At 37.7% G+C, this 26272-nt stretch overlaps 5 protein-coding genes across 5 annotated transcripts; 1 reads left to right on the top strand and 4 right to left on the bottom strand.

Moving 5' to 3' along the window:
* Window positions 1–846: 846 nt before the first annotated feature.
* Window positions 847–1971, bottom strand: LOC311294397 (C-X-C motif chemokine 11-6-like). The gene is made up of 4 exons (XM_084415249.1): window positions 1820–1971; window positions 1584–1710; window positions 1394–1480; window positions 847–1231 (listed from the first exon to the last, which is right to left on the bottom strand). Exons 1-4 carry the CDS (start codon window positions 1875–1877, stop codon window positions 1138–1140), a joined length of 366 nt encoding a protein of 121 aa, XP_084271375.1. The 5' UTR covers window positions 1878–1971; the 3' UTR covers window positions 847–1137.
* Window positions 1972–6240: 4269 nt separating this feature from the next.
* Window positions 6241–7300, bottom strand: LOC311293603 (C-X-C motif chemokine 11-6-like). Its single transcript, XM_084414005.1, has 4 exons — window positions 7156–7300; window positions 6920–7046; window positions 6727–6816; window positions 6241–6580 (listed from the first exon to the last, which is right to left on the bottom strand). Exons 1-4 carry the CDS (start codon window positions 7211–7213, stop codon window positions 6493–6495), a joined length of 363 nt encoding a protein of 120 aa, XP_084270131.1. The 5' UTR covers window positions 7214–7300; the 3' UTR covers window positions 6241–6492.
* A 1847-nt stretch (window positions 7301–9147) lies between these two features.
* Window positions 9148–10176, top strand: LOC311293135 (C-X-C motif chemokine 11-6-like). The gene is made up of 4 exons (XM_084413180.1): window positions 9148–9262; window positions 9378–9504; window positions 9614–9700; window positions 9822–10176. The coding sequence occupies exons 1-4, from the start codon at window positions 9205–9207 to the stop codon at window positions 9847–9849; spliced, it is 300 nt and encodes a 99-aa protein (XP_084269306.1). The 5' UTR covers window positions 9148–9204; the 3' UTR covers window positions 9850–10176.
* Window positions 10177–20427: 10251 nt separating this feature from the next.
* On the bottom strand, window positions 20428–21503 carry cxcl11.1 (chemokine (C-X-C motif) ligand 11, duplicate 1). Its single transcript, XM_084415388.1, has 4 exons — window positions 21369–21503; window positions 21137–21263; window positions 20919–21008; window positions 20428–20701 (listed from the first exon to the last, which is right to left on the bottom strand). Exons 1-4 carry the CDS (start codon window positions 21424–21426, stop codon window positions 20680–20682), a joined length of 297 nt encoding a protein of 98 aa, XP_084271514.1. The 5' UTR covers window positions 21427–21503; the 3' UTR covers window positions 20428–20679.
* Window positions 21504–25030: 3527 nt separating this feature from the next.
* Window positions 25031–25984, bottom strand: LOC311294477 (C-X-C motif chemokine 11-6-like). The gene is made up of 4 exons (XM_084415387.1): window positions 25876–25984; window positions 25613–25739; window positions 25441–25527; window positions 25031–25324 (listed from the first exon to the last, which is right to left on the bottom strand). The coding sequence occupies exons 1-4, from the start codon at window positions 25931–25933 to the stop codon at window positions 25297–25299; spliced, it is 300 nt and encodes a 99-aa protein (XP_084271513.1). The 5' UTR covers window positions 25934–25984; the 3' UTR covers window positions 25031–25296.
* Window positions 25985–26272: the final 288 nt, after the last annotated feature.

The following is a 26272-nucleotide window of genomic DNA, read 5'->3' as shown; positions in this document are numbered from 1 at the left end:
ACATCGTGACATATACTTGGGGGAACCTACGGGGACATAGGCTGGAACAGGAACCGGTTCAGGAACTAACATGGGCTCAGGAACTGACAATGGCTCAGGAACTGCATGTTCGACGGACAAGCGACGAACAGTCTCCTGTGCAGCGGGCGGGACCAGAAGTGCCGGCTCGACAGGGCTGGTGTGAGGAGTAGGCTCGTCAGAACTGGCATGAGGTGCAGGTTCGTTGAGGCAGACGTGAAGCTCAAGTTCGTCATGGCTGACGTTAAGCTCTGGCTCGTCGAGTTATTATGACTACATACTTTTCCTCTCTTTCTTTTTGAACCATGACTTGTCCCTCTTCTTCACTTTCTGTGTCATTATCTTTCTCATTTCTGACTCTTTTATTCCCTTTGGTTCTTTTGTCACTCATCCGTCTCCTACTTTCTTCCCTTTCTTCATCTTCTCCTTCATTATAATCCATATTATTCCAGCCACCTACCTCTGAGCCAAAGGCTAACTGTCAACTAGTAAGTTTGCTGTAGGCTATTGGCTAGGTTAACTGAATGTGATTAACTGAATGTGCTCCACTCCTGTTTAATTAGCTTTGATTATCTGAATGTGCTCCACAGGTGTTTAATTATCTGAACGTGCTCCTCCCGAACTTTAATAAAACATAATTAAAAAAATTGCACTTTGTTAGACTAACTGGGACTTGCCACAGTTTAAAGTTGGGACTTGCTCAACTTTATTGAGTTTTGTGATGTTTTAGTGATTCCTGTGAATTGCTTATCATAAATGTAGCATCATATGCATTTTTATTCAGAATCTCAGAATACAAGAACTACTCTAAAAGAAGTCAGAAGATGTAATTTGTAGATAAAAAGCTTTATTTAACACTTCTTTGTGGACAATGAAAATAAAATCAGACATTCAATTATAAAAAGACTGTACATATGACACATTGTTCAGTGGTCTTATGAAAATATTTTTGTGAAAACAAAAAACAACAACAACCTTTAAAGCTATTTACACCAAGTGCTCAGATTAAAAAAAAAAAAAACAATTTAATCATCTTAGGCGTTAGGAAATGTTTTGAATATTTTGATATTTTAAGATCTATTTATTTTTTTACATTGATCTCCAATGAAGTCTATGAAGTCATTTAAAGGATGTTGGTGCTGATGGTGTTGATGTCAGGATGTTCTTCAGTGGCACAGTGACAGTTGTACTGTGTGGCACAGACTGTTGGCTCCTGTAAAATCAGAAACAATTCATTTAGCCTAATTTACTTTTATTTTCTCATGAATTCATTCATTTAGTTAATTTCCATGTGTCTCCCTCTGCCAGAGGAATTTGTGTCTTTGTATTGAATATGTGAAGGATAAGTAAATAAACTTAAAGCAGATATTCTTACCTCTTTTCAAGAGCCTTTATGATATTTTTAGTGAATTTTGACTCAGGATTCATGCATTTCCGTCCTGCACCATTCTTCAGAGTGACACTGTGAAACGACAAAAGCGATGAGCTAAATCTTACTCAGGAGAGTTTGTGGAGTTGATGAACATTTAAATAAATGAATGCATACAAATGTAGGCTATGCTTACATAATCTCATGCTTGCGACAAGATGGACTTGGAGGGATGATCTCAACCTTCTCGATGTTCTTCACTAAAACCATGTTTGCACCTTTGTCTGCACAGAAGCACCTGCCCTTTGAAGACCTTTCCTGCCCTGGAAAATAAATTTCATTACAGTGTATTAGCTGCAGAACATCACCATAATCAAAGATACAAGATATACTAAAAGATTCTGATCTATAACTCTCAGAGATCAAACTCACCTTGAACTCCTACAGCAATCAGGCAGGCAAGAAGAACAAAAGCTGCAATAGTCTTCATTGTCTTGTTCTCGGTGAACTGTGCTTGTCTGGGTCAGTGAGATTATGACTGAAGGCATTCAGAGCTCATTTAAATACTCTAGGATCAGGGGTTTCCCCTCAGTTTTTGTTCTCCTTTTTCTTTTTTTTTTCTTTTTTTCACTATTCAGCTTCCTCCCCTTTTACTCTTTTTATTGTGATTTCTCGGAAGCACCTCCTAAACCATCTTGGGAAAAAAAGAAGCTTTGATTTAGGCCACTCTTGAGCTTTCCATGAATGAGGAAGTAAATATTGCTTAGACTGAAATAATGATTTTAATTAATTTTTATGTTAATTATGTAATGGTGGGAGTACTATTAGACACTGAAAGTTAGGGCATGTCAAACATGGTAAATGACTAATTTTGATGGCTTTTAATGGTTGTATTTAAACACATCACAATCTCTTATATTGTGTGCACAATTTAAGGTAGCAATACAGAGAAAGAAAGAAAATGCACAATAAAACTATTTATCAACACAATCTTTTGCAATATACAGTAACTTTTAATGAAACAAAATACTATAATGGAGCAGACTAATGAACCATTGTTTGAAAGAATAAAGGTAAAACACACAGTGGTAGGCAAGAAGCAACCAACCTCTAGGCTATGGATTAAATCTAACTGAATCCTGGTGATCTGGTAGTTAATAACCCTAAGCTTTCTAAAATGTACAAATATTTACCCTCGTAGTGATGAAAGTGCATCCTCTTTTTGTACTGTGAAATAAATAAATAAATCACAAATTGTGGTTAACACCCACTGGTCTTGCTGGTGTGCTTGTGGATGTTGGAGATATTTTACAAAGGCATTAAGTAACCACAAAATAGGATGTGGGACAAAACGCGTTTTCTGTGGAAGATGGTCAAACATTTTCACAACCTCTTTCAGAAAAGTCCTCGGTGTAAACAATATTTGTCAGACATGATTTTGAAAAGATGCTAACATAAATATTGAGGATAAATGTGTTGTTGGTCTGGTACAAGAGTGTTGCAGTAACTTATTGCGAGGCTCTGAGCCTATTGAGGCGATACAGAGGATTTGCAGCCCAATCTCTCTGCAGGGCCTATAAGATGCTGGGTTGCAATGGGGCCAGTACTTTAAGGGGCATAAAGTCTGCCAAGGAGGCAGCTGGGTCACTTCGGTGAGAGTGTCTGACTGTAAAGATCCGAAACACCCGATGATGACCCCTGGAAGCATCACTGATGACATCAGTCCAGGTGCAACACATGGTAATGTTTGATAAAAGTGTCCAGGTTATTCTATATTTATTCTATAAGCACTCATGGGTTATTCAAATGACACATGCTTGGTGAGCCAAATATGTTTCAGAATAACTTTACGTAAACCAAACCTTCAGCATTTAATTGAAAAAATGTTTGTCTTATGCCATATACAGTTTAAATATACAGCAAATAACTTTTGTTTTCAGATTTTTTAATATTTGAATAATAAAAATGTTCTAATGATGAAATTTTGATCAGAGTTAAAATGTAGAAATACCTAATAGTTTGAGACATAAAAAAAATCAGGGCATTACACAAACTTTCTCATTTCACTGGAACATCATCAAGTGTTTTCACTACCTTTTTCTTTATATAGACATTGTGCTGAAGTCATGTTATGTCACAATCATGCTGATGAAAATGAAGGAGAAACTGAAAGTCTTGTGAAATCTGGAAATGCCACTCTTTGTGAGTGATTATGCATGAACAGTATAATATACAGTTACTTTTTATTATAGAGACATTTTTTCATTATATGAGTTACTGTTTGCACCATAAATACATTCAATGAACTGTATGCAGTTTCTATTAACTAAACCAGGATTTTAAGTAACCAGACATGGTCCATATTTTGTGTTGTTATGGAGTTAGTTCTCCTCAAACTCAATTAACACTTGTATTCCTGTCTTTTACTGTTGGAATTGTGGATGTCTGTTCAGAAAACAATCAGAATTTGACTCTCACACAATCAATTGAACTGTCAACCAAAGTTTGTGTTTCGTTTATGATTTATCCTAAATAAATTTTCTTTTAAAATTCATGAACTCGTAATCTTTAATCAAAATAACTTCCCTTCCTCTTGCAGCGACATCTCTTCTCTTCTCTGATGATGTGTTTACTGGCGCGAGGGCAGGATCAACCTGTCACTCACATGAGATTACAGCAATAGCAATCCACAACCATCCAACCAATTCTTAATGGACAAAATCAAGTCCTGACCCACCTTTGTTCTTTCTTCAATAAGCCGTTTCACTTGGATATACGTCACAATCTGCTTGTTAAGTCTGACGTCACGTCACCATTTCCATAGTCCAAAGACTACTAGATGCCAAAAGCAAACAATGAATGGTGCTAATATTCACCCATGATATGATGTAATACTATCGAAAGATCATGACCCCAATGTTTTTCTCCATACAAAAATCTCAGATGGCCAGACAGATATTCATCTTTTATCAATTTTACACATGCATCTTCATTATTCTTCATTGAGCAGAATCATTCAGGCTGAATTCGGGTTATTTTGAACTATATTTGTTAGGAATAATGGACAAAAGGAATTGACAATATTGTGTCAAAACTGTACGTCACTCAATAACAACTCATTGCTTATTGAACTACAGTGTGCTGTTGGTTTGAGTATCAGCTTGTGGCTTCATGCCGACAGCTGAGTGTGATGTAAACCACAAACCACACAGATCCACCACTTCTTTTTCAATAGAGGTCGGTCACGGTCTCATTACCCTTTTACTTTACATTGCATGTTCTATGTGAAAAGTCTCTGTACTAATGAAAACAGTGATTTATTGAAATTTGGAAAGGCTAACATGCACAAATTACATCAATGTGGGAAAAAACTGGTGTAAGACTGGTATAACTACGTGTATAATTTTATAAATATACTGTACAATGCTGGTATGGGTCCTCAACGCCCGCTGTAACACTGAAAATAACAACGAACACATACTTTGTTGTTTATTTGTACAGTACTCACTCTTTTTCATGACATTCTCTATGATGAAATATGAACCGTCGTCAGAAATAAGCTATCAAAGAACTAATGATGATCTGTTTGCAGGATAGAGCTGATAATGAGTGACCACCTCCTCTCTACCGGTTTCAAGAGAGACAAATTGGTAATTTCTTTTTCTTCTATTAGTAATGAGGATTTGCAAAAAGCAACAACAGCCAGAGTGGAAGTTCCCATGTTTATGAGAGGAGCTTTTACAGCTTCCTTTGATCACTGTTGGAAGTAGCTTTATGTGTAGATTTGGTTTTAATTATGTGAGTAAAATGGGAATGTGGCTTTTTCAGTTGATTTATCAAGTCAAGTCAAATTTATTTGTATAATGCTTTACAGAAAATCATGATGTTAATGTTTATAATATCTTAATATCTTCATGACTTATAGTCGCTATGGGCTTTATGCACAGCTGCACTACTTCCTGAACTTCAGGCAGGTCCTTTGTTTCCTGTCTGCCATTATTGGACAAACTGATTAATCCAGGTGTGCCTGACCACCTGAATTAATCAGTTTGTCCAATAATGGCAGACAGGAAACAAAGGACCTGCCTGAAGTTCAGGAAGTAGTGCAGCTGTGCATAAAGCCCATTAGCAGATTAGAGCGAGTCGAAAATATAGTTTAGGTTTTTTTGTAATTGTACAAGCAATCAATCAGTTGAGATATATCATTCTACACAAGTATACACAAGTATGTATGAAAATAAAATTGGACATGCTTATGTCCAACGTCATATAAAGAAAAAAATGAGGCAGTTGACATATATAGTTGAAATATATACAGTAGCCTATGTGTATATATATCACTTTACATATGTGTATGTGGCCTTGTAAACCCTACATTATAAAATTATACCTATACATAAACCTTGTAAACCCTATTATGTAGAATTATCTACATTTATTTATTCATGTCAAACTTTTGTTTAATATGACTAATAAATCTACATTAGATTGCACTGACAAAAGTCTTTCTACCAGCAACGGCTGGGTTTACCAATAGCATTGTAATCCTAAATTGATTGTAGAGACTATTGCAATTGTTCTACGATCAGCTAGGCTCACGATGCTTTTGGGAAACGCAGCCCTGATCAGTCATAAACTGCAGCTTATAACTGAGACAGGAACATTAAATCCAGTCAATTTAGTCTCAACTAAATGCACTAAAATGTATTTGTGAAACAGTGTTTTCAATATAGTAATCTTGAAAGCTTTACTGAATTTTGTGATGTTTTAGTGATTCCTGTGGAACTATTGTTTATCATAAAGCATCATATGCATTTTTATTCAGAATCTCAGAAATTCAGAAGTCAGAAGATGTAATTCATAGATAAAAAGCTTTATTTAACACTTCTTTGAGGACAATGAAAATAAAATCATACATCACATTTAAAAAAGACTATACATATGACACAGGTCTTATGAAAATATGAAATAAAAAATGAAGGCTTTTTACAACGCAGTGCTCACATAAAAATAATTTAACCAGCTTAGGTATTACTAAATATTTTAAGTTATTTTTTCTAAATTGAATCCCAACTTATTTAGGCAGTGTATGAATACATATGAAGTCATTTGAAGGATGTTGGTGCTGATGGTGTTAGGATGTTCTTCAGTGGCACAGTGACAGTTGTACTGTGTGGCACAGACTGCTTGTTCCTGCAAAATCAGAAAAAAGTGAATTTAATATAATTGTGTTAATTAATTTAGTTAATTGCTATGTGTCTCCCTCTGCCAGATGAGTTTATGTCTTTGTATTGAATATATAAATGATAAGTAAATAAACTTAAAGCAGATATTCTTACCTCTTTTCAAGAGCCTTTATTATGACATTTTTTGTGAATTTTGACTCAGGATTCATGCATTTCCGTCCTGCACCATTCTTCAGAGTGACACTGTGAAACGACAAAACCGATGAGCTGAATCTTACTCAGGAGAGTTTGTGGAGTTGATGAACATTTAAATAAATGAATGCATACAAATGTAGGCTATGCTTACATAATCTCATGTTTGCGACAAGATGGACTTGGAGGGATGATCTCAACCTTCTCGATGTTCTTCACTAAAACCATGTTTGCACCTTTGTCTGCACAGAAGCACCTGCCCTTTGAAGACCTTTCCTGCCCTGGAAAATACATTTAATTACAGTGTATTAGCTGCAGAACATCACCATAATCAAAGATACAAGATATTCTAAAAGATTCTGATCTATAACTCTCAGAGATCAAACTCACCTTTCACTCCTACAGCAATCAGGCAGGCAAGAAGAACAAAAGCTGCAATAGTCTTCATTGTCTTGTTCTTGGTGAACTGTGCTTGTCTGGGTCAGTGAGATTATGACTGAAGGCATTCAGAGCTCATTTAAATACTCTAGGACCAGGGGTTTGCCCTCAGTTTTTGTTCTCGTTTTTTCCCCACTACTCCAGCTTCCTCTCCTTTTTAGTTGTGATTTCTCAGAAGTGCCTGAAATTTACATAAATGAGGACGTAAATATTGCACAAATAGACAGAAATATTCATGTAAATTATGTTTTGGTGGGAGTAATATTAGACGTCATACCAAAACACTGAAAGTTCGGGCAAGTAAAACATGATAACTGATTTATTTTGATGGCTTTTATTAACTGTTTTTAAGCACATCACAATCTCTTGTATATTTAGTGCACAAATTAAGGTATATCAATACAGTGAAAGATAGAAAATACACCGAACAATCAACGCAATCTCTTGCAATATAACTTTTAATGAAGCAAAACTGTCATGTAACAGAGGGACAGAAAACAGGAATGCAGTCCTGTTTATTGCACAAAGTTGCTGGCAGGTAAAATGGCAGACTTAAAGGAATAGCCCACCCAAAAATGACATTCTTATTTCAGACGAACAGAGCTCTTTTAAACTGAACAGAGCTCTTTGTATTTCAGATGCTCGATGACTGGAAGAGAGGATAGCATGATGAAGGCAAGTAGGCACAAATGAAGAATGAGGCAGGTAAGTTCATACACATTTAGTGAAAGACAAGACCTTGACAAACTGAGGATGGCTCAGGACATTTTGTGATGGCTCATATATTGTGATTTCTGGATTTTTTTTTTTTAGATTATGTCTCTCACAGTGGACATGCACCTACGATGACAATTTCAGACCCCTCCATGATTTCCAAGTGGGAGAACTTGCAAAATAGCAGGGTGTTCAAATACTTACGCTTCAGAAGGCCTTTATTACATGTGTTGTAGGGTCTGGTGCAGTGGACTGTTGCATGAAGCCGGTTTCAGTTGCTACCCAGGTAATTTTGAACAAACTCTGTTTTTTCAGGCTCAAGAAGGTGGATTGGTTTTGAGCGGGTTTCTGGCCATGGCCCAGAGCAGGTTTTATTCTTGGTTAGAGATTGCAAACCAAAACTGGAACAATCAGCTGTGAGCAAAGTGACATTTATCTTATGCAATAAATCCACTCCCCTTATATCACTCACTCTAAATTAAAGCAGTTTATAGTGGATTATTTTATTTATTTATTTTTTTTGACAAAATGTCCTGTCTTTTGCTGGTAATTGTTTACCATTAAATGTGAGCTTCTCATTAAGAATCCATTTTCAGATACAGGGGAAGTGAAAACTGATGATTGATTCTGTTCCTCTGAAAACAGAAGTTTAGTTCATTTCCTAGTTTGCTGTGATGTCACTAATTTTCATCATCACTGTATTGGTCATTTCATGATCCAAAATGTTAGTGCTTATTATTATTATTTTAAACATTTTAACAATGTGTGCACATGGTTTTTAACACATTTGTGGCAAATTTGATTGTTTGTTTACATTTGTTTGTACAAATGACATTATAATTATAGATGAATGTCAGTTTTAAGGGTGGTTTAGTACTTCTGGAGGAATGTGCATTTCGTTGCCTTCTACCTGTACTTGTGTAATGACAATAAAGTTGAATCTAATCTAATCTAATCTAATCTAATCTAATCTAATCTAATCTAATGTATTACATTTGGTCTCTAAATGTATATTTGGCTCAAATAATTCACATCAGCTTTCAAAATTGTGATAAAACAAACTCTTCCTCATTGCCAAGAACAATCATGACACTAAATGACAAGAGACCAGCACATATCCAAAGCTTTGAGCAAAGGCATTTCAAAGAAATGGGAAATCGAAACAGCTGTGCTTGTGAAAGTGAAACTGGGAACTGTGCCGTGCTATAAACCCCTGATCTTCTGATGGCTATATAAGCAGCTAATCGTCTTCAGTAATGACAGCCAGTCATCAAAACCTTAAACACAATGAAGACTGCTGCAGTTATTGTTTTTCTGGTCTGTCTGCTTGCTGCAGAAGTACACGGTGAGTGTTGCTTATTAAGACCTTATGTACTATTGATTCTGCAAAGGTATCTCTTCTAAATATTAGTTTATTATGTTCTGCAGCTAAAAAATAAAAATAAAAAATTCTCTTCCAGGGCAGAACAAGATTCACAAAGGCAGATGCTTCTGTGCTGGCAAAGGAGTGGATGTGGTTTTAAGAAAGAATATTGAGAAGTTTGAAATCATGCCTCCAAGTCCGTCTTGTGGAAAACAAGAGATTATGTAAGAACAAAAACAATGATTTTACCTGGATATTCACACATTAATGATCATACTGTTATCTCAAGATTCTTGAACGCATTCAGCTCATCTTTCCTTTTTTTATTTCCAGTGTTACTTTGAAGAGTGCAGAGCGGAAATGTTTAAATCCAGAGTCTAAATTCACCCAGAATATAATCAGGAGGGTTCTTGAAAAGATGTAAGTGTAAATTTATTTGCTGTGTTGAACTAAAAATTAGCACCAAATTGCTACTTATTAAATTCATAAATTATATAAACATTTCTAAAATAATATGATGAACTGTTTCTGACCTTTACAGGGCCCAGCAGTCAGAGACGCTCATGTGAATCTGGATTAGCTGCTGTTTTTTACGCCACTGAAGAACATCCTGATACCCATGAAATGCTGTATAACCTCTAGTTGACAGTTACTGCATTTGAGAACACACATCTGTATAAACATAGTGAAGTATAAAGTAGTGTAAATATTTGCTTGTTAATTTATGCAACTGACTGTGTAGTAATTTACTAAAATGTTTAAATTTTTTTATGTCATTATGTTATTCTTTTGTGCAGTGCTATACAATCCACTTGTTTAATTATCTTATTTCCCTCTGTGTTCACTGTTACCAAATAAAATAAAAAGATCCCTAAATGATTGGGCTCTGTTAATTCAAAAACTGAATTACACACTGTGCAGTCATATATCAATATATAATTTAGCATATTTTGCATACAGGACAATGATGTATTTTCCAATATATTATCAAGGGAAGAAAGCATTCGCTAATTAAAGCACAAATTTGAACATAAAAGGAGATTATACTGCCCTGCCCCACTATAGGGTATGATGAACCTGGCTGGGCCAAGAAGCCTCCTGAGTGGAAACCTCTGTCATAACTGTCAGTTTTGATAGAATATGCAAAAATAATTATCATATGTAACAAAGGTTTAAGGCTCAAGGAAGAAGAAGCTGGGAACCGGTGAACGATAAACTTGACTTTAATTAAAAAATAAACACAAATATCAAAACGAAAGTAAAGTGGGAGTCCTTCACGGACCACTGCCACACAAACATACACAAAACACAACGTAAAGTCCAGGCCTGGGGTGTATTCCAGAAAGCAGGTTATGTGACTTACCTGGGTAAGTTTAGGAGTAAGTAAGCGGATAACCTCTGCTTTCGGTTCCAAAAACGGAGGTAACTTTCGGGTTATCTAAGTAACCATAGCAACTGATTCTCTGAGGATAACCTGCTCCGGAGCAGGTTATGTTGCAGGGTTAGTTTGTTTCAGAGAGGTTTCCGAGCATGGCGTGCCCTTTTGATGAGGATCCTGTGGACGTAGAGGAACAGATTATACAGGGTTTTTTTTGCCGTGAGAGGGTGATAAGACCACGTATCGATGTCTTTTCTTATCCTAACGAATATTTGCAGGAGCGCTATCGTTTTTCTAGGGAGTCATTAATTTATTTAACAAACCTACTAAAACCACACATCTCAAACGTGACAAACCGCGGGTCAGCGCTTAGCGCCGAACAAATTCTTTGTATTGCTCTGCGCTTTTTTGCTACGGGGAGTTTTCTCTACAATGTGGGCGATGCAGAACATGTGGGAAAGGCAACAGTGTGTAGAGCCGTTCGTACAGTATGCATGGCACTGAAACGGTTTCTACACACTTTTGTACAGTTCCCTGGCCATAAACCTGTGCGCTTTATTAAAGAAGAATTCTATAGGGTGGCAGGTTTGCTCTCAGAAATTCTGTCATCTACTTCAATTAAATGACATTTCTTAATAGGTTTATTTTGACTGCACACACACACGTAAAGGCTACACAGACTTCTTAAACTTGTAATTAATCTTAATTTCAGGGTTCCCAAACGTGATTGGGTGCATTGATGGCACCCACATTCCTATTAAAGCTCCATCTATCAATGAGGGAGACTATGTTAATAGGAAGTATGTGCATGGCATCAATGTGCAGGTAATAGCTATATTTTGGCTCCTTAATATTGGTGTTACAAATAATAAACTTATTGTTCTCCACAGGTAATATGTGATGCAACCCACCTCATCACTAATGTTGGGGCAAAATGGCCTGGGTCTGTACATGATGCCAGAATATTTAGAGAGTCATCTCTGTGCAACAAATTTCAACAGGGTACGTTTTGTTAGACAAATGCTTGTAGACTTTATTACATTTACAAAACACCTCAAACATTACAGGACACTTCTATGGTTACTTGCTGGGGGACAGATGATACCCTTGCCTCCCCTATAAGATGACACCCTACCCTGATCCTGAGCCCGGACCACAGACACGCTTCAAGCGGTCTCACAGCAGAACACGGGCCAAGGTGGAGATGACAATAGGCATTCTGAAGGCAAGGTTTCAGTGTCTGCGTGGGCTCAGGGTCACTCCAAATAGGGCATGTGACATCACAGTTGCTTGTGTGGTACTTCACAACATTGCCACAATAAGAGGAGAGAGGCATCCCCCCTGTCCTGATGAAGATGACCTAGAACAACACCGATTGCATCTAGCAGACCACAGAGATGGCAGAATGCTTAGAGACATGATTTGTCAAAATCACTTTATTTAATGTGTTCTATTTCTTCATATCCTGAAATAAAAGAGACATGACAGATGTGCATTTATTGCTTTATACACACACACACACAAAAAACAAAACAAATAACAGATTCATGTTCACATATGATTCTCACCTTAAAGCTGCCGTCACCCGTCGGCAACCCTGGAAGATTGAGTGGACTTAGCCAAAATTTTGAATGTTTACAACTCTCATGCCCCTCCCCCACTATCAACTAATACCCTCCCATCGAGTTCTTGAGGGTCAGTGCGTGTGCACCAGATTTTCTGTGAACGCGCCCGTCTCATCAGCATCGATCAACACCATGGAGTAAAGTAAATGGTTGATAAAGCACAATTACCTGTCGAGAAGCAATGTTGCAAGCTCTGACCTCCTAGCTCTTGAGGTTAACCGAGGAATTGGAATCTTTTCCGCCATCACTCTTCGTTACTGCGCGAACTTCAGGCGTGTGCATGTGATTGTAACGTGCGCGACGGGGGAGTGGGATCTGTGGCGTGCAGTGTTGCCAACTATTTTCAAAGGAAAGTAGCTAACGCCTCCCCTAAAAGTCGCTAAATGTCGCTAGATGACGTAATACGTCAATTAGCATATTCATGACGTCATCGCGGCATACTTGCGTTCTGCCTGCCTAATGTTTTTTCTCATTAAAATCATGCTCACATACTGTATTTTAATTTAATATAATATAATATAATATAATATAATGTAATATAATATAGCCGAATGTCCAATAAAGCTGTTCTCATTTACTATATTTTTTGTCAGACAATAGAACGAGTAGCTATTGAATGACTATTTTTTATATGTGTAAAATTATCTGAATTGAGAGAGTTCGGGAACTGGGTGAACTAATGCACTGTGATAGTGAGTATTAAGTGATAAGCACAAGAAAAGAAAGGGAAAAAATGGTCAAACTAAATTCTTTAAATATAAAACAAAAGATAAGTGATAAGTCCGTGGAAACAACACTGCTCATTCACGTCTGTTGGCTGCCGTGCTGCTGCTCCTCTCTCAACCATTCACTGAACAGGGTAGACGAAGAGGTGCGTGACGGCAACGAGAAAGCAATTAAACCTCGCGCTCGCAGGACTGTGCTGGCAACATTTGGAGGTTACTGAGGTTCGTCCAAAAATGCAGCTGGAAGAGGCTGGTGCGCGAGAACTGTGCCGCCTGTGAGTGCTTTGCCACAGGGATGGGTCAAACGGCAGCACCCGCTGCTCGTTGAGAAGAGTAAGAACAATGTGCGGTTTCACGTCAAAAAGTCTCTAAAAGTCTCCAAAAATACCAGTAAAAGTCGTTAGATTTGTCGCTAGTCGCTTTTTTGAAAATGTGTCGCTAGAGGGGTCTGAATACTCGCTAAATATAGCGACAAAGGCGCTAAGTTGGCAACACTGGTGGCGTGTGCACGACCTGTGATTGACAGTCAGATCTCACACCCCCCTGCGCTGATTGGACCCGATGATCCGGGAGCGGTGGATTTTTGCAAAACAAATAACACGCTCCAGGTGGAGTTAGAAGCTCGGGTTTTTTTCTAAAAACACCTTATTTATGTTGTTCTATCGGATTATAGTGTCGATTTCACTGAATATGATCAAAAAATGTTGCCGACGGCAGCTTTAAGGCGATGCTCCAGTAGTTCTATTTCAAGTTTGGCCTTTTTAATGGCCAGCCTTTTCTCCTCTAGCTGAAGCTGTATAAGGTCCATGTCCATGTCAGTTTTTTTAATTTGCCTTAATAGATGGACCTTATACAGGTCCTTTGCAGACAACTAGGAAGGCAAAGTAAATAAGATGGTTAAAGAAGAAAATCTGCCACATAGTAACATTATGTAAATAAGGACAACCAGGGACAAGTTCTTACACTGCTAAGATTATGTGTAGAGGTAGATGGACCCTCATCTGCATGTACATCCCCAGCTAGATTCTGTCACAGGACAAATGACACATTTTTCACTCCATCTGAAAAGCTATGCATTGTCCAGTTTATGCATCATACCTCTGTGGGTCTTCCAGCACTTTCTAATTCAGTCACAGCAGATGTGGTCTCTTCATCATCATCCTACCTAGAGTGGAAATATGCAAGGTTACTTTGTCTGGCAGACAAAGTGAAAGATCTAAAAGCAACTGGTTCTTAAAATGCATCACTAACAATTGTGACAGACTGTGTGGTTTCAGGAGGATCCAATAATACAATGCGTCCATCAGCAACTGCAAGAAAAAAAGATACTCAATGTGTAAATTACTAAAGTATGACAGACACTGAATAAAGGCATTAGGAACATGCAAGAATAAAAAAAAAAACAGATTACTGTATACAGCATATATGCTGTAAAATAGAATATGTATGCATAATGCACAAGTGAAAATGACTGCATTTGGGAAGCATTTAGCCTTCTTCCTAATGACAGGAGTTAATGATTGTTTTGTCCAAACGTATGACTAAATAATCATAAGTACTAATATGGTATACCTACATTGTACCAAGTCACTTGAGTTGTTGTGGGAGGTAGCAAAGTCTGACGATTCGTGACGAAGTGCCCTCTGTTATACCATCGACCACAGGGCGACCTTTATTAAGTGAAAGAGCCAACTCCTCAGATGGGGTGAGAGGAGGTGGAGGTGGACCCCCGCCAGTTAGACGGGCCTCAGCCTTCTTTCTATTAGCTATATAGGAAGAATACTGTAAAAGTAACTTAAGACATTGATCTTACAACAGTTAAAATAAAATGACCTTTTTGGAGAATGTTTTTGTGTTTCATTTTGACTTGGGAAAGAGTTATTTTGGCTCCAGAAGGATTACACCTTATAAAACAAGAGGCCTAAATATTTCTTGTCAACATACATTGCACTGTATTCTTAAGAAACTGATGTAGAGAAAAGTAAATGCTTGTCGAGTCATGCCACATGCTCAAAAAGACAATTGTTCAACTTTGCAAATTAACAAAAGAAAGGCAAGCATATTTAAAATGTAATAAAATAAAAAAAACGTACGCATTTACTCTGTCAGTTATTTTTTGCCAAGCCAATTGTCTTTCCCTCGCATAGGCAGCTGTATTGCTTTTTTTCATTATAATGGGCTTGAACTCCTCATAAGCCAACATTAAAACTTCTAACTCCGCTTCGGAGAAGTACGCGGCACATAACTTTTCACCCTTAGTTTCCATGGTGACTCCTGAATTCGGCGTTCCATTGAAAATGCCTTTATATGTTCGCCGTGCACGCGCATTAACTCGAGGTTATTAGCAGTAGGTTGATTAAACTAACTCTTACTCAACACAGGTGTTTTGGAACCGACATACCCCGAGTAAGCCGGTTTTGGGTTAATCAACCCAGAGTTCAGGGTTAATCTGATGGTAAGTTAACCCAGCTTTCTGGAATACACCCCTGGTCCTCTTCCGTCTTGCAGTGTTGTCATTCCTCCTTTTATCCTTCCGGTTCTCCTTCCGTGAGACTCATTCCCACAACTCTCTCCCCTGCTCTGCCTGCCACATACCCCCATCACCCCTCCAAGGCTGGTGGTACACCAGCACCAGAGTGAAAGTCCCATTGTGGGACCTGACCTTAGTTCTTGAGTTCTTGAATAGGCCCTCAAGAACTAAGGCCAGGTCCCACTAGAGCCACTAGAGTCAGCGCCTGTCAAGCTTCTGACTCTAAAGATGTTTTTTTACTCATTGTCACGTTACACGTTCAGGAATTAGGACCCAAAAGCAATTCAAGATCAACAGGTCTTTAATGGAAATTAGGCAGGCTGCGTAGCTGTCAAACAGAATGTCTCTTGTTGTAGAAAATAGGATGAACTCAAAGTCTCTTAATAAATCAACCGAGGAACAGTCCCACAAAGGTACTCAGCATTCAACTCAGCATTCAGCAGCATCAAATCAAACTGGGCTCGGGGTCCGTCTCTCGTCATCAGATGCAGAGTAGCTGGGCAGAGAAAAGCTTCAGCATTAAACAGTCCAGACAGCGCGTAGCTTCCAGAAACACGTGTACCAATACCGGACTTGGACAAGACAGGACAAGACAAGACAGGACAGGACAGGACAGGACAAGACAAGATTCTAGCAGGTAAGCTCCGTGACGTAAGAAACATTGACAATAATCTGGCAGAGGAAAATGGGAAAAGGGGTACTAGAAGTAGGAACGCTAATTAGAAGAAAGTGGAAGCAGGTGAGGAGATAGATTGAGTAAAGAGAAGAATGATGGAAAACAGCTGGCGTAGAATGAGCGTAATAGTAAGTGGGTGTGTCCGGGCGAGGTGTGTGTGAATGAAGAGCGAGCGTGTGTGTGTGTGTGGGTGTGTCAGAGAGAGATGAATGAATCAAAGAAACAAAAGCCACAAGGGGGAGACAGAGACAGGAGAGAATACCGGGATCATGACACTCATGGTTATTACTTTTCTAAAGAGAATTGGGGATTTGCAGGCTCTGTCTGTCTCGCCATCCTGCTTAAACTTTGCATCCCCCAAGGCTTTGGCAAGGGGCACCCCCTTGTAACATGTATGTGATGCGGCAGGCTGGTCCTCTCCACACATATTTAACAGATTTATAGTTTGGATGTTCATGCTGTTCCGGGTTTCCGTGTCCTTGAGTCAACATCCCAAGGTAATATCTGAGACATCCAACATTTGTGCGGACACACTACACAACCTTGAAGGGTCCAGACACTTGCTAGTGCGGTGGCGTTCATATTCTCATTCTCATTAGCGTATGATACGCAGCATCGAGTTTAGCTTTTGATAGGGAACATCTTGGGTTACTTGACTGTAACCCTGTTCCCTGAAAAAGCAGGAATGAGATGCTGCTTCCCATTGCCGCACTGGTGGGCGTGTCTAGTCTCTTCAGACAAAGTTGTAACCTGGAAACATGTCCGTTTCATGCCATTTATATCCTCTCACGAACTTGCATTCCAATGACGTCATCGTTAGAGGTTATAACCTCTTAAGCCAAGTTCTTGGTGTGTTTGCCACACATGCTTCACAGCCGGTTGAACAAAGAACGTTCTCATTAGGGTATGATATCGTTCCTGCTTTTTTAGGGAACAGGGTTACAGTCAAGTAACCCGAGACAATTTTCTTCATCTTCTTTTTCTTCTTCTTGCGCGTGCTCGCCGAGTCTACGAGTCTGTAGGCCGTCCCATTCAGCATTTTAATGCTCTGAAGTGTGTTCAGCAGCGCCCCCTTTGTACCCTTGAAGCGGTCTTCCGCGAAGCCCGCATAGATGCAGGCTTCACACACTTTAACTACCCAGGAATCCTTGCGACAGGCCAATCAGACAACGGATGGGAGGAAATTTCGCTCACAGATAATTGTTGACATGGCTGAGAAGAAAATATTATGTTTTTTATGACCTAGATGTACATTTTACCAGTTGTTACCTACAGTTTATACAAACATTATGGTCATCGACCAGTGGTTGATGTCTCAAACATAATAATAGTGTGTTGAATAATACGATCACATTATGATTCATTAAATAAATAGAACCGAATGTCAGGGCTTTACTGAGTCATATGTAAACATAGTATGAATATTGAAACCTGTAAATTCATCTGAAACTCATGCACATTTTCATTTTGTGTTAAAATTGTAATCTTAGTTCAAATGGAACATTATGTATTATTATGTACAACTGTATACATCATTTAAATAAGCATGTAGTATAAGCAAAAATATCTAAAAGCAAATTAGCAAAAGTATCTATTGTCTAATGCCCAGGTGGCATGCGCAATATCAAAATATAGAACTGTAAAATTAGGCTGTGTAGTTGACATGGAGATAAGACGTCGGAGCGCAAAAATGTGATTTCTTCATGTCCAACAACAACCAGACCGTTATTTCCGGCTTGACGATCGAGTCTGTCCCAAAAATACCTCTCAATGCGCCCTCGTGGACTCGCGCCAAGGGCCCTATAGGTCTGCACTACATGACGTCACCAAAGTGTGGACTCTGAGGAAGTCCACAAGTCCGGAGTGTGCCATTTGGGACAGGGCCATAGACTTCAATGGAGAAAAGTGTAGTCAATTAGAAGCACTCACTTCCTGATGGCTGACCGTACTGCGCAGACTCAAACTGAGCTTGACGACGTAGATGTGACGTGAGCAACCTCTGTCTTCTAGTAGCTGTGCCAAGAGAAATCTGAATCATTCCCTTCCGAAACTTGCAGAAACGGAGAGCGAGAGTAGGAGGTGTCCATGAGCTAGGAGCAGGAGCAACTTTTGCTAAGTATTCTGATTAATAATTTTGTCATTTTGCCTCCACGTCCCCCCCGATTGCCTGCGAGCTTCTCCTCCTGTCTATACGGTAATCTTTCTACTGTGCGACAGAGAGTCGCGTGGTTATGACGCAATCGTTAGCCTATTTTTACAAAAACTGTTTCTACGGGGCCATAATGTAAGATACAAGGTAATGGAGCCTTTTATACATTTTCGTGTAAAAAAAAAAAAAAAATGGACAAATGGAGTCTTTAAACGCCTCAGATGTAAAGTTATTCGCTGTCAAAGTGATGCCAAAATGAATAGGAGTCAATGGATGCGAACAGCAGGTGATGGTCTGCTAATCAATGGCGGCCCCCGGGGAAGCTTCGGTTTCCGGCTGATGGATTACCCCCTTGATCCTATGTCATATGTCTTCTTCTTCTTTTGGTTTTATGGCGGGTTGCAAACCAACTTTAAAGGTGCATAACGCCACCTACTGTGATGGAGTGTGAAAAGAATGAACTATTTCCTATTATATAACCCACTATTCTTAATAAATCTCATGACTGCATTTATTTGTTTTCCTGAATTTGGACCATCATTTATAAGTTGGTTATAGTGAATTCCTGGCACCCTACTGCTTGTAATTCTTCCTTAAGAATCCTCCTTACTTTATTAAAAGCCTTACATTTCTTCAATGTCTCCTCTATTAAACAGACATCACAACCTGTGTTATGCTTCCCTATAATGTGTAAAGTATGCCCTGTTCTTAAATGTGTGAAACTACCTTGTTCTCTTCTACTTAAGTTGTGAATTATATTGCCTCTTTTTATGTTTTTTTGGACCTTGTAATAGTGCCGACCTGTATGACACGAGTCCCAAACTGTCTGCCATTTCTTATTGCACACTTCTAAAATAAAATGTTTTCCTTCTAAACTACTGAGTGAAATGTATATATTTGGTTCTTTCATTTTTAATGATTCTTTGGCTATCTTGTCTGCTTCCTCATTACCTTGAATTCCCACGTGTGCTGGAACCCACATAAATCGAATTATTATTCCCACCTGTCGTAAACTGTATAACCTGATTATGATTTCTGCTAAAATGTCAGTTCTATTTGTTTCCAATGATTGTAAACTCCCAAGAACTGCCATTGAATCAGAGCATATTATTACTTTATCAGGTCTAACTTCATAAACCCACTCTAGTGCCATTAGAATAGCTGCATCTCAGCTGTATATACTGATGTGCCATCTGTTATCCTTCCAGCCTTCCTCACCTTAAACTCTGGAACATAGAATGCAGTCCCTGTCCTTCCCGTCTCTATACTCTTCGAACCATCTTTATATATTTGAAGAAATGAGTAGTGTGAGTTTTTTATATACTCATTAACATATTTGTTTATACTAACAACTTCATCCATTTATATGTCATATGTCGGGTCAGAGGTCACTCTTTAGCCGGAAACAGACTTGCGCATGGCCATTACCGGAACCCAGTGGTTATAGTTTATAAAGTTATAAATATTGATATTTTTCTTACAAAAATGCATCGCTTCGCTTCAGAATGCCTTTATTAACTCTCTAGAGCTGTATAGATTACTTTTATGACAGATGGATGCACTTTTTCAAAATCTCTGGTACTATTCACTTCATTATAAAGCTTGGAAGAGCCAGAATATTTTTTTATATAACTCCGACTGTGTTTGGCTGAACATACACACTTAGGTTGGCTTAAGGGTGAGTAAATTATTGGATAATTTTCATTTTTGGGTGAGCTAACCCTTTAATCTTCAGCAGGGAAGTGAATCCACCATCTCTCACAAGAAGTGAATCAAACTGGCACTCTCCATGTTCTGTGTGATTTGCTGTTTGCCGCACGTGTCACACTTTCAGGTGCACATACTTCAAATTTAATCGTAATCTTTGGATTAAACCTGAGTTGACAGAGAATGTTTATAACAAGCGTTGTGAGCCTGTGGAACCTGATTAAAACTAGGTTGGAGTAGGAGTGTTATTACTCCTACACACACAGAGACAGAGGCCATGCACAGTATATAACATATGGCATAACTAATATTTGTCCAGGAACCACTAACAAAGATCATTAACTCAGACAAAAATGATTAAACCTTGATAAGATTTTATTTGAACATTTTCTCTGACAATAAACACAAACTTGTGATAACATGTTATTTTTTTTGTATTATAAATTAAACTACTCATAACTTATTGTATAAAAATTAAATATATATAAAATATAAAATATTGTATAACATATTTTATTGTAAAATTAATCAATACAGCTTTTTAATGACTGTTTAATAAAAATCCACACTGGCCACAACCTTCACACCTGAAAATGCAGTTGACCCACTTCACACTTTTCGCTGAGCACTCCTAAAAAGAATAAACATAAATAAACATTATTCCATATTATATCATCATATTTAACACACACACACACACACACACACACACACACACATATATATAATATAATATAATATGATATATATTTTTTTTCTTTCATTTTATCCTTTTTTCATTTTTAACATATGAAAGATGTTTAGCTCAAATTTTCAGTATCAATTGTAATGTCACTGATAAGACTCACCTGGTCTTATTTGCAATCTTCTCAATGATATTCTTGGTAAACAATGACTCTGGGTTTAAGCATCTTCGCCCACCGTTCTTCAGCAAGACACTGTTTAGACACAGTCAAGTTATTTTAAGTGAATATAGATAAAGCTAAAAAATAAAAAATCACCTATATAGATCTTATGAACAGATAGATGAATAATCTATAGATAGATAAATAATCAATATACTTACACAACTTCCAGACGTCCACAGGATGGACTAACAGGGTGAATTTCCACCTTCTCTATCAGCTTTGGCATCACCATTTTTACACCAGGACTCCGACATAAACATCTTTGGATTCCAAGCCCAGGCTGCCCTAGAGGATGGTAGAAATAAATGATGAAAATGATTAGTCTGAAACAACAAAGCAACAGATTGTGTTGAGCTAGTAAAATATTAAAATAAGCAAAAATAATATTACCTTCGATAGCAACAATAGCCAAACTGATAAAAACAAGTAGAGCGGCCACAGTCTTCATTGTTCAATCTCTTGATGGTCTTCACCTTAAACCACTTAGCTGACCAAATGTGAGTAAATGAGTTGACTTGCTTCATTTTATACAAGTCTAAGACATTCTGGGATTTCCCTTTTTGATGCTTTAGCGCATGGAATCTTACTGAGTTCCAGTTACACTTCCTGTATCTCATAAGATCTCATAAGACCCAGTTTCTGGGAAATTAACAGTAACAACATTGCAGATGATGTCAATTACACTATGATGATATTGCACTTAAGTGTTTTAAGTGCTGTGTCATCATGTTTACATATATCACAGTACAGTTTTACTGTCATCAGATATAAGATATAATAGTAGGTGTAGGGGAGGAAGTAAAACAGTTTTGTGATTTAAAAAGTCATTCTTTAAACTCATATTGTGCATTATTGCTTTGTCTTCACTATGTGTGTGTGTGTGTGTGTGTGTGTGTGTGTGTGTGTTTATGCACACACACACATCAGAAATATTGTAAAGACAAACCAATAATGCACAATATCAAAGAATGACTTTATCTTATTATAAGCGAAATATTTCAGTTTATGTCTAAATCACTCCAACTGTCTTACTTGCTTTACTATTTTTAAATCTTACATCTGATAACTTCTCAACATATTTTATTTATATATGAACTATTCTTATAATACAAAACTGTAACATCTGATATAAACATGTAATCAGTTTGGTCCTTATTCAGTACAACTTCTGTTTTCTCCCAAGTCTAAAATGACACTCTATTATGACTGGAGTGTCCTTTTGTGCTTTCACTTTCTGATAATAGGTTATTTTCTTATAAACTGCACACTTGAGTTTTTCCAAGGTCTTTTCTGCAGAGGCAAAATTGAATGTACAGTACTTCACCCATTAAATATATTATTCTGCAGTCAAGTCAAGTCACATTTATTTTGATAGCACTTTATACAATAGAAATGGTTTCAAAGCAGCTTCACAATATATATATAGGCTATATAAACAAAGTAACAGAATTGGTCATGATTCTGCCTTCTTGTCTCTGATTTTCCTTGGTCTTGAGGCAGGATCATGACAGGCCCATGTTGTTTTGGCTGTGTGCTTGCGTTGTCTTGTCACCTTACCCCGCCCTCTTGTTATCTCATCTTGTAATCATTAGATTGTTGCTTTCACCTGTTCCTGATTAGTTTGCTCCCTATTTAATCCCCTCATGTTCTCTGTCCTGTGTTGGTACATTGTCTAACATGGCGTGTTATTCATTGTGAAACCTTGTGAGTGTCCTGTCAAGAGTATTGTCTAGAGAAAGTTCTGTTTTTGCTGTTTGTTTATAGTCTAGTCTAGTTAATTGTCAGAGTCATATAGTTTAGTCACTCGTAGTCCTGTCTTGTCTTGCCCCCTCGTGGGCTTTGTTTTTCCTGTTATTTGTACAATAAACTGTGTTGCTGTGACTACTGTCTGCAATTGGGTTCATCTCCACACACCCCCATGACAGAATTAATGATGCAAATTCAAATTCTGCTGTAAAGCTTATGTAACAAGATAATTATTCAGCTCAATTTAGTTCATTTCAATAACTGTCTTCAATAAAACAAGTTCAATTCTGCTATAATCAGCTCTACAAATGACAAATGAAATATTTCATTCTATAGCAGTTACTGAGAGACTGAACAGTCAAAATCCACTGTGATTCATCCTTATCATCAAAACATATTCATTGTTTCATAGTAACACTCTTAAGTAAACATAACATCAAATTATCATTAGCATATTTTTTTAATGGTTATATCACACACAGGTCTCCTCTGGATTAGAAAGATTTGTAATTAATAAAAAGTTGAAGTTGAAGTGAATAGAGTAATAATTATGGACACAAGCTATCCAATACTTTATCAAAAAGACACCATGAGTTTTTAAAAGCTTTTAAATCTGTGATATGTTAGTGTTCTCAATGGAAATGAGTAGAGGCCTGGACCCGGAAACAGTATTCGTTACGCCATGACTTAACAGAATGGGAAGTAAAGACAGTTGGAAGAAAAGACTGTCACAACTTCCGTTTCATTTCGACTTTAAAGCTTTAAAACTAAACTGTCTAATTTGGAACAGCTATAGTCTTTAAGAAAGGGTAAGATCTTGGGCAGAAGCCCTATTATTTTCATTTATCTTCAATATACTTCACTGAGCAGAATCATTCAATCTGAATTCAGTTTTTGCTATCATGACATTCCTTCAGTCCATTAAAAATTCTGGGCCTGTTTATGATTCATAGAACAATTATGTAATTCAGATGTATCTTTTTGACAGGGATGATGTTATTGGATTTGTCTCTCTGTCACGATTAACAGCTGAAGTGCCCTTGATAGCCAAACCCAGTGCTGCGTTCCAGTCCACTTTTAGACACGCACTTGCGAACTTCCCTAAGCACTTCCCCTTGGGGGAATCCCTGCCGCCATTTTGAAGTGCGTTCCACTTCGTGAAGTGGACGAGGGAAGTTTATATGGACAGACCCTCGTTCCCTCGATTTTGACCGAGGGAGCGAGTCTGCTTCAAATGTACACTTCAGGCACCTATATGTCCCACAATGCAGTACGTTTGTGACGTCACCACATATCTCATCTAATCACCACCACAACAGACAACTCTATGATATATTAATTATATATATTTTTTGTTTAAAACAACCCAAACACACATAAACATTTGGATGCTGCATTAAACAAATTCTTAAAGGAAAAAAAATGTAAATAATAAATCAACTCCACAGCTGATTCCAAGTGATCAAGGGCTTAGGACGTTCCAGTTCAGCCCATTGCAGTTTCCGCCAGTAGTGGGCACTCGCAATGACGTACATCCGAGTGAACGAGACGGAGGGAAGTTTGCGAGTGAAGGGCATGACAGTTTTGGACTGGAACGCAGCACAGGACTATTGCCACACCATCTCGGACATTACCCATAACCCACTGCCCAGACTAATCAACCATGATTGTCATCAGCTGTTCCTCATAGCCTTGTTAACTCTGTGTATATAAGCCTGGTTCACTCTGTCATTCACTGTGTGGTTTTGTTAGCTGTTTACACTGCATCTCTGAGCATTCTCCCTAGTTTCATTGTCTCTTGGTTCTTGCCTGTTTCTTGGATTCTCTTATTGCCTTTGACCCCTGCCTGCCTGTTTGTTTGGACTGCTTTCCTGTGCTTGACCCTTTGCTTGTGGTTAGATTATACGATACTGGATTACTCAAATAAAGCTGCGTTTGGATCTCAACCTTTGTGTCTTGGAGCAGTTCGTAACACTCTCAATTGTTCAACTAACTTGTCAAAATGCATAAATCAAATGTAATGAATTTTTTTTTTTTTTTTTTTTTTAGGGCACTTCCTCACAGGAGCCTTCTTGTACAAGGTCATCTTACCCTATGATGATCAAATGATGTTTCTGATGTTCAAATTTGTGCTTTAAAAACTAAATTAGCAAATTCTTTATTCCCTTGATAATATATTGGAAGATGCATCATTGTCCTGTACACTAAAAATGCTATATAATTTTGACCATGCACGGTGGGAAATAAAATAAAATTCCCTAAGAATTAACAGAGCCCATTCATTTAAGAATTTTTTTTTATTTGGACACAGATGGACAATGAAATAATTAAACGCCATAAGTGGGTTGTAACAGATGCACTGCACAGAAAATGTACATAAAACAATAATATACATAAAATTTTAAAAGAAATAAAACATTTTATAATTATAGTCAGTTGCATAAATTAACAAGCAAATATTTACACTAAACAGTTTATACAGATGTTCTCCAGTCTAATGTCAAGAGGTTATACAGCATTTCATGGGTATCAGGATGTTCTTCAGGGGCGTAAAACAGCAGCTAATCCAGATTCACATGAGCGTCTCTGACTGCTGGGCCCTGTAAAGGTCAGAAACTTTTTATTGAATTTTCATAAAATTAATCATTTCAAAAACTGTTTTTCAGTTTTAGTTGAACATACAGCAAAACTAAAAAAAAAAAAAAATTACACTTACATCTTTTCAAGAACCCTCCTGATTAACTTCTGGGTGAATTTAGACTCTGGATTCAAGCATTTCCGCTCTGCACTCTTCAAAGTGACACTGGAAATAAAAAAAAGGAAAGATTAGCTGAATGTGTTTAAGAATGTGTGAATATCCAGGTAAAATCATTGTTTTTTGTTCTTACATAATCTCTTGTTTTCCACAAGACGGACTTGGAGGCATGATTTCCAACTTTTCAATGTTCTTTCTTAAAACCACATCCACTCCTTTGCCAGCACAGAAGCACCTGCCTTTGTGAATCTTGTTCTGCCCTGGAAGATAATTATTATGATTTTTTTAAGGATTTTTTAGCTGCAGAACATAATTTATTTGAGGTTAAAACTATTTAGAAGAGATAACCTTTGCAGAATCAATAGTGCATTATAGGTCTTAATAAGCAACACTCACCGTGTACTTCTGCAGCAAGCAGACAGACCAGAAAAACACTAACTGCAGCAGTCTTCATTGTGTTTAAGGTTTTGATGACTGTCTAAGGCTGTTAATTACTGAAGACGATTAGCTGCTTATATCCATCAGAAGATCAGGGGTTTATAGCACGGCACAGTTCCCAGTTTCACTTTCACAAGCACAGCAGTTTCGATTTCCCATTTCTTTGAAATGCCTTTGCTCAAAGCTTTGGATATGTGCTGGTCTCTTGTCATTTAGTGTCATGATTGTTCTTGGTAATGAGGAAGAGTTTGTTTTATCACAATTTTGAAAGTTGATGTGAATTCTTTCAAATGCTCTTTCAGCACAATATAAATTTACATTTCTGTACAAGTACTAAACCACCCATGTTATTGAC

This window comes from Rutilus rutilus (genome assembly GCF_951802725.1).
Source record: "Rutilus rutilus genome assembly, chromosome: 7".
NCBI lineage: Eukaryota > Metazoa > Chordata > Actinopteri > Cypriniformes > Leuciscidae > Rutilus > Rutilus rutilus.
Note: the sequence above shows the minus strand (reverse complement) of the source record. Positions and strands in the feature narration are given on the sequence as shown.

Excerpts from the sequence above, each read along its gene's own strand:
- LOC311294397 (XM_084415249.1), bottom strand. The coding sequence starts at position 1,877 with ATGAAGACTATTGCAGCTTTTGTTCTTCTTGCCTGCCTGATTGCTGTA. Across the intron at positions 1,711-1,819 it reads GATTGCTGTAGGAGTTCAAG|GGCAGGAAAGGTCTTCAAAG; the intron begins GTGAGTTTGATC and ends TTTATTTTCCAG. Across the intron at positions 1,232-1,393 it reads ATAAAGGCTCTTGAAAAGAG|GAGCCAACAGTCTGTGCCAC; the intron begins GTAAGAATATCT and ends CTGATTTTACAG.
- LOC311294477 (XM_084415387.1), bottom strand. The coding sequence starts at position 25,933 with ATGAAGACTGCTGCAGTTAGTGTTTTTCTGGTCTGTCTGCTTGCTGCA. Across the intron at positions 25,740-25,875 it reads GCTTGCTGCAGAAGTACACG|GGCAGAACAAGATTCACAAA; the intron begins GTGAGTGTTGCT and ends ATTATCTTCCAG. Across the intron at positions 25,325-25,440 it reads AGGAGGGTTCTTGAAAAGAT|GGCCCAGCAGTCAGAGACGC; the intron begins GTAAGTGTAATT and ends TGACCTTTACAG.
- LOC311293603 (XM_084414005.1), bottom strand. The coding sequence starts at position 7,213 with ATGAAGACTATTGCAGCTTTTGTTCTTCTTGCCTGCCTGATTGCTGTA. Across the intron at positions 7,047-7,155 it reads GATTGCTGTAGGAGTGAAAG|GGCAGGAAAGGTCTTCAAAG; the intron begins GTGAGTTTGATC and ends TGTATTTTCCAG. Across the intron at positions 6,817-6,919 it reads TGTCGCAAACATGAGATTAT|TGTCACTCTGAAGAATGGTG; the intron begins GTAAGCATAGCC and ends GTCGTTTCACAG.
- cxcl11.1 (XM_084415388.1), bottom strand. The coding sequence starts at position 21,426 with ATGAAGACTGTGGCCGCTCTACTTGTTTTTATCAGTTTGGCTATTGTT. Across the intron at positions 21,009-21,136 it reads TGTGGACGTCTGGAAGTTGT|TGTCTTGCTGAAGAACGGTG; the intron begins GTAAGTATATTG and ends GTGTCTAAACAG. Across the intron at positions 20,702-20,918 it reads AAGATTGCAAATAAGACCAG|GAGTGCTCAGCGAAAAGTGT; the intron begins GTGAGTCTTATC and ends TATTCTTTTTAG.
- LOC311293135 (XM_084413180.1), top strand. The coding sequence starts at position 9,205 with ATGAAGACTGCTGCAGTTATTGTTTTTCTGGTCTGTCTGCTTGCTGCA. Across the intron at positions 9,263-9,377 it reads GCTTGCTGCAGAAGTACACG|GGCAGAACAAGATTCACAAA; the intron begins GTGAGTGTTGCT and ends ATTCTCTTCCAG. Across the intron at positions 9,701-9,821 it reads AGGAGGGTTCTTGAAAAGAT|GGCCCAGCAGTCAGAGACGC; the intron begins GTAAGTGTAAAT and ends TGACCTTTACAG.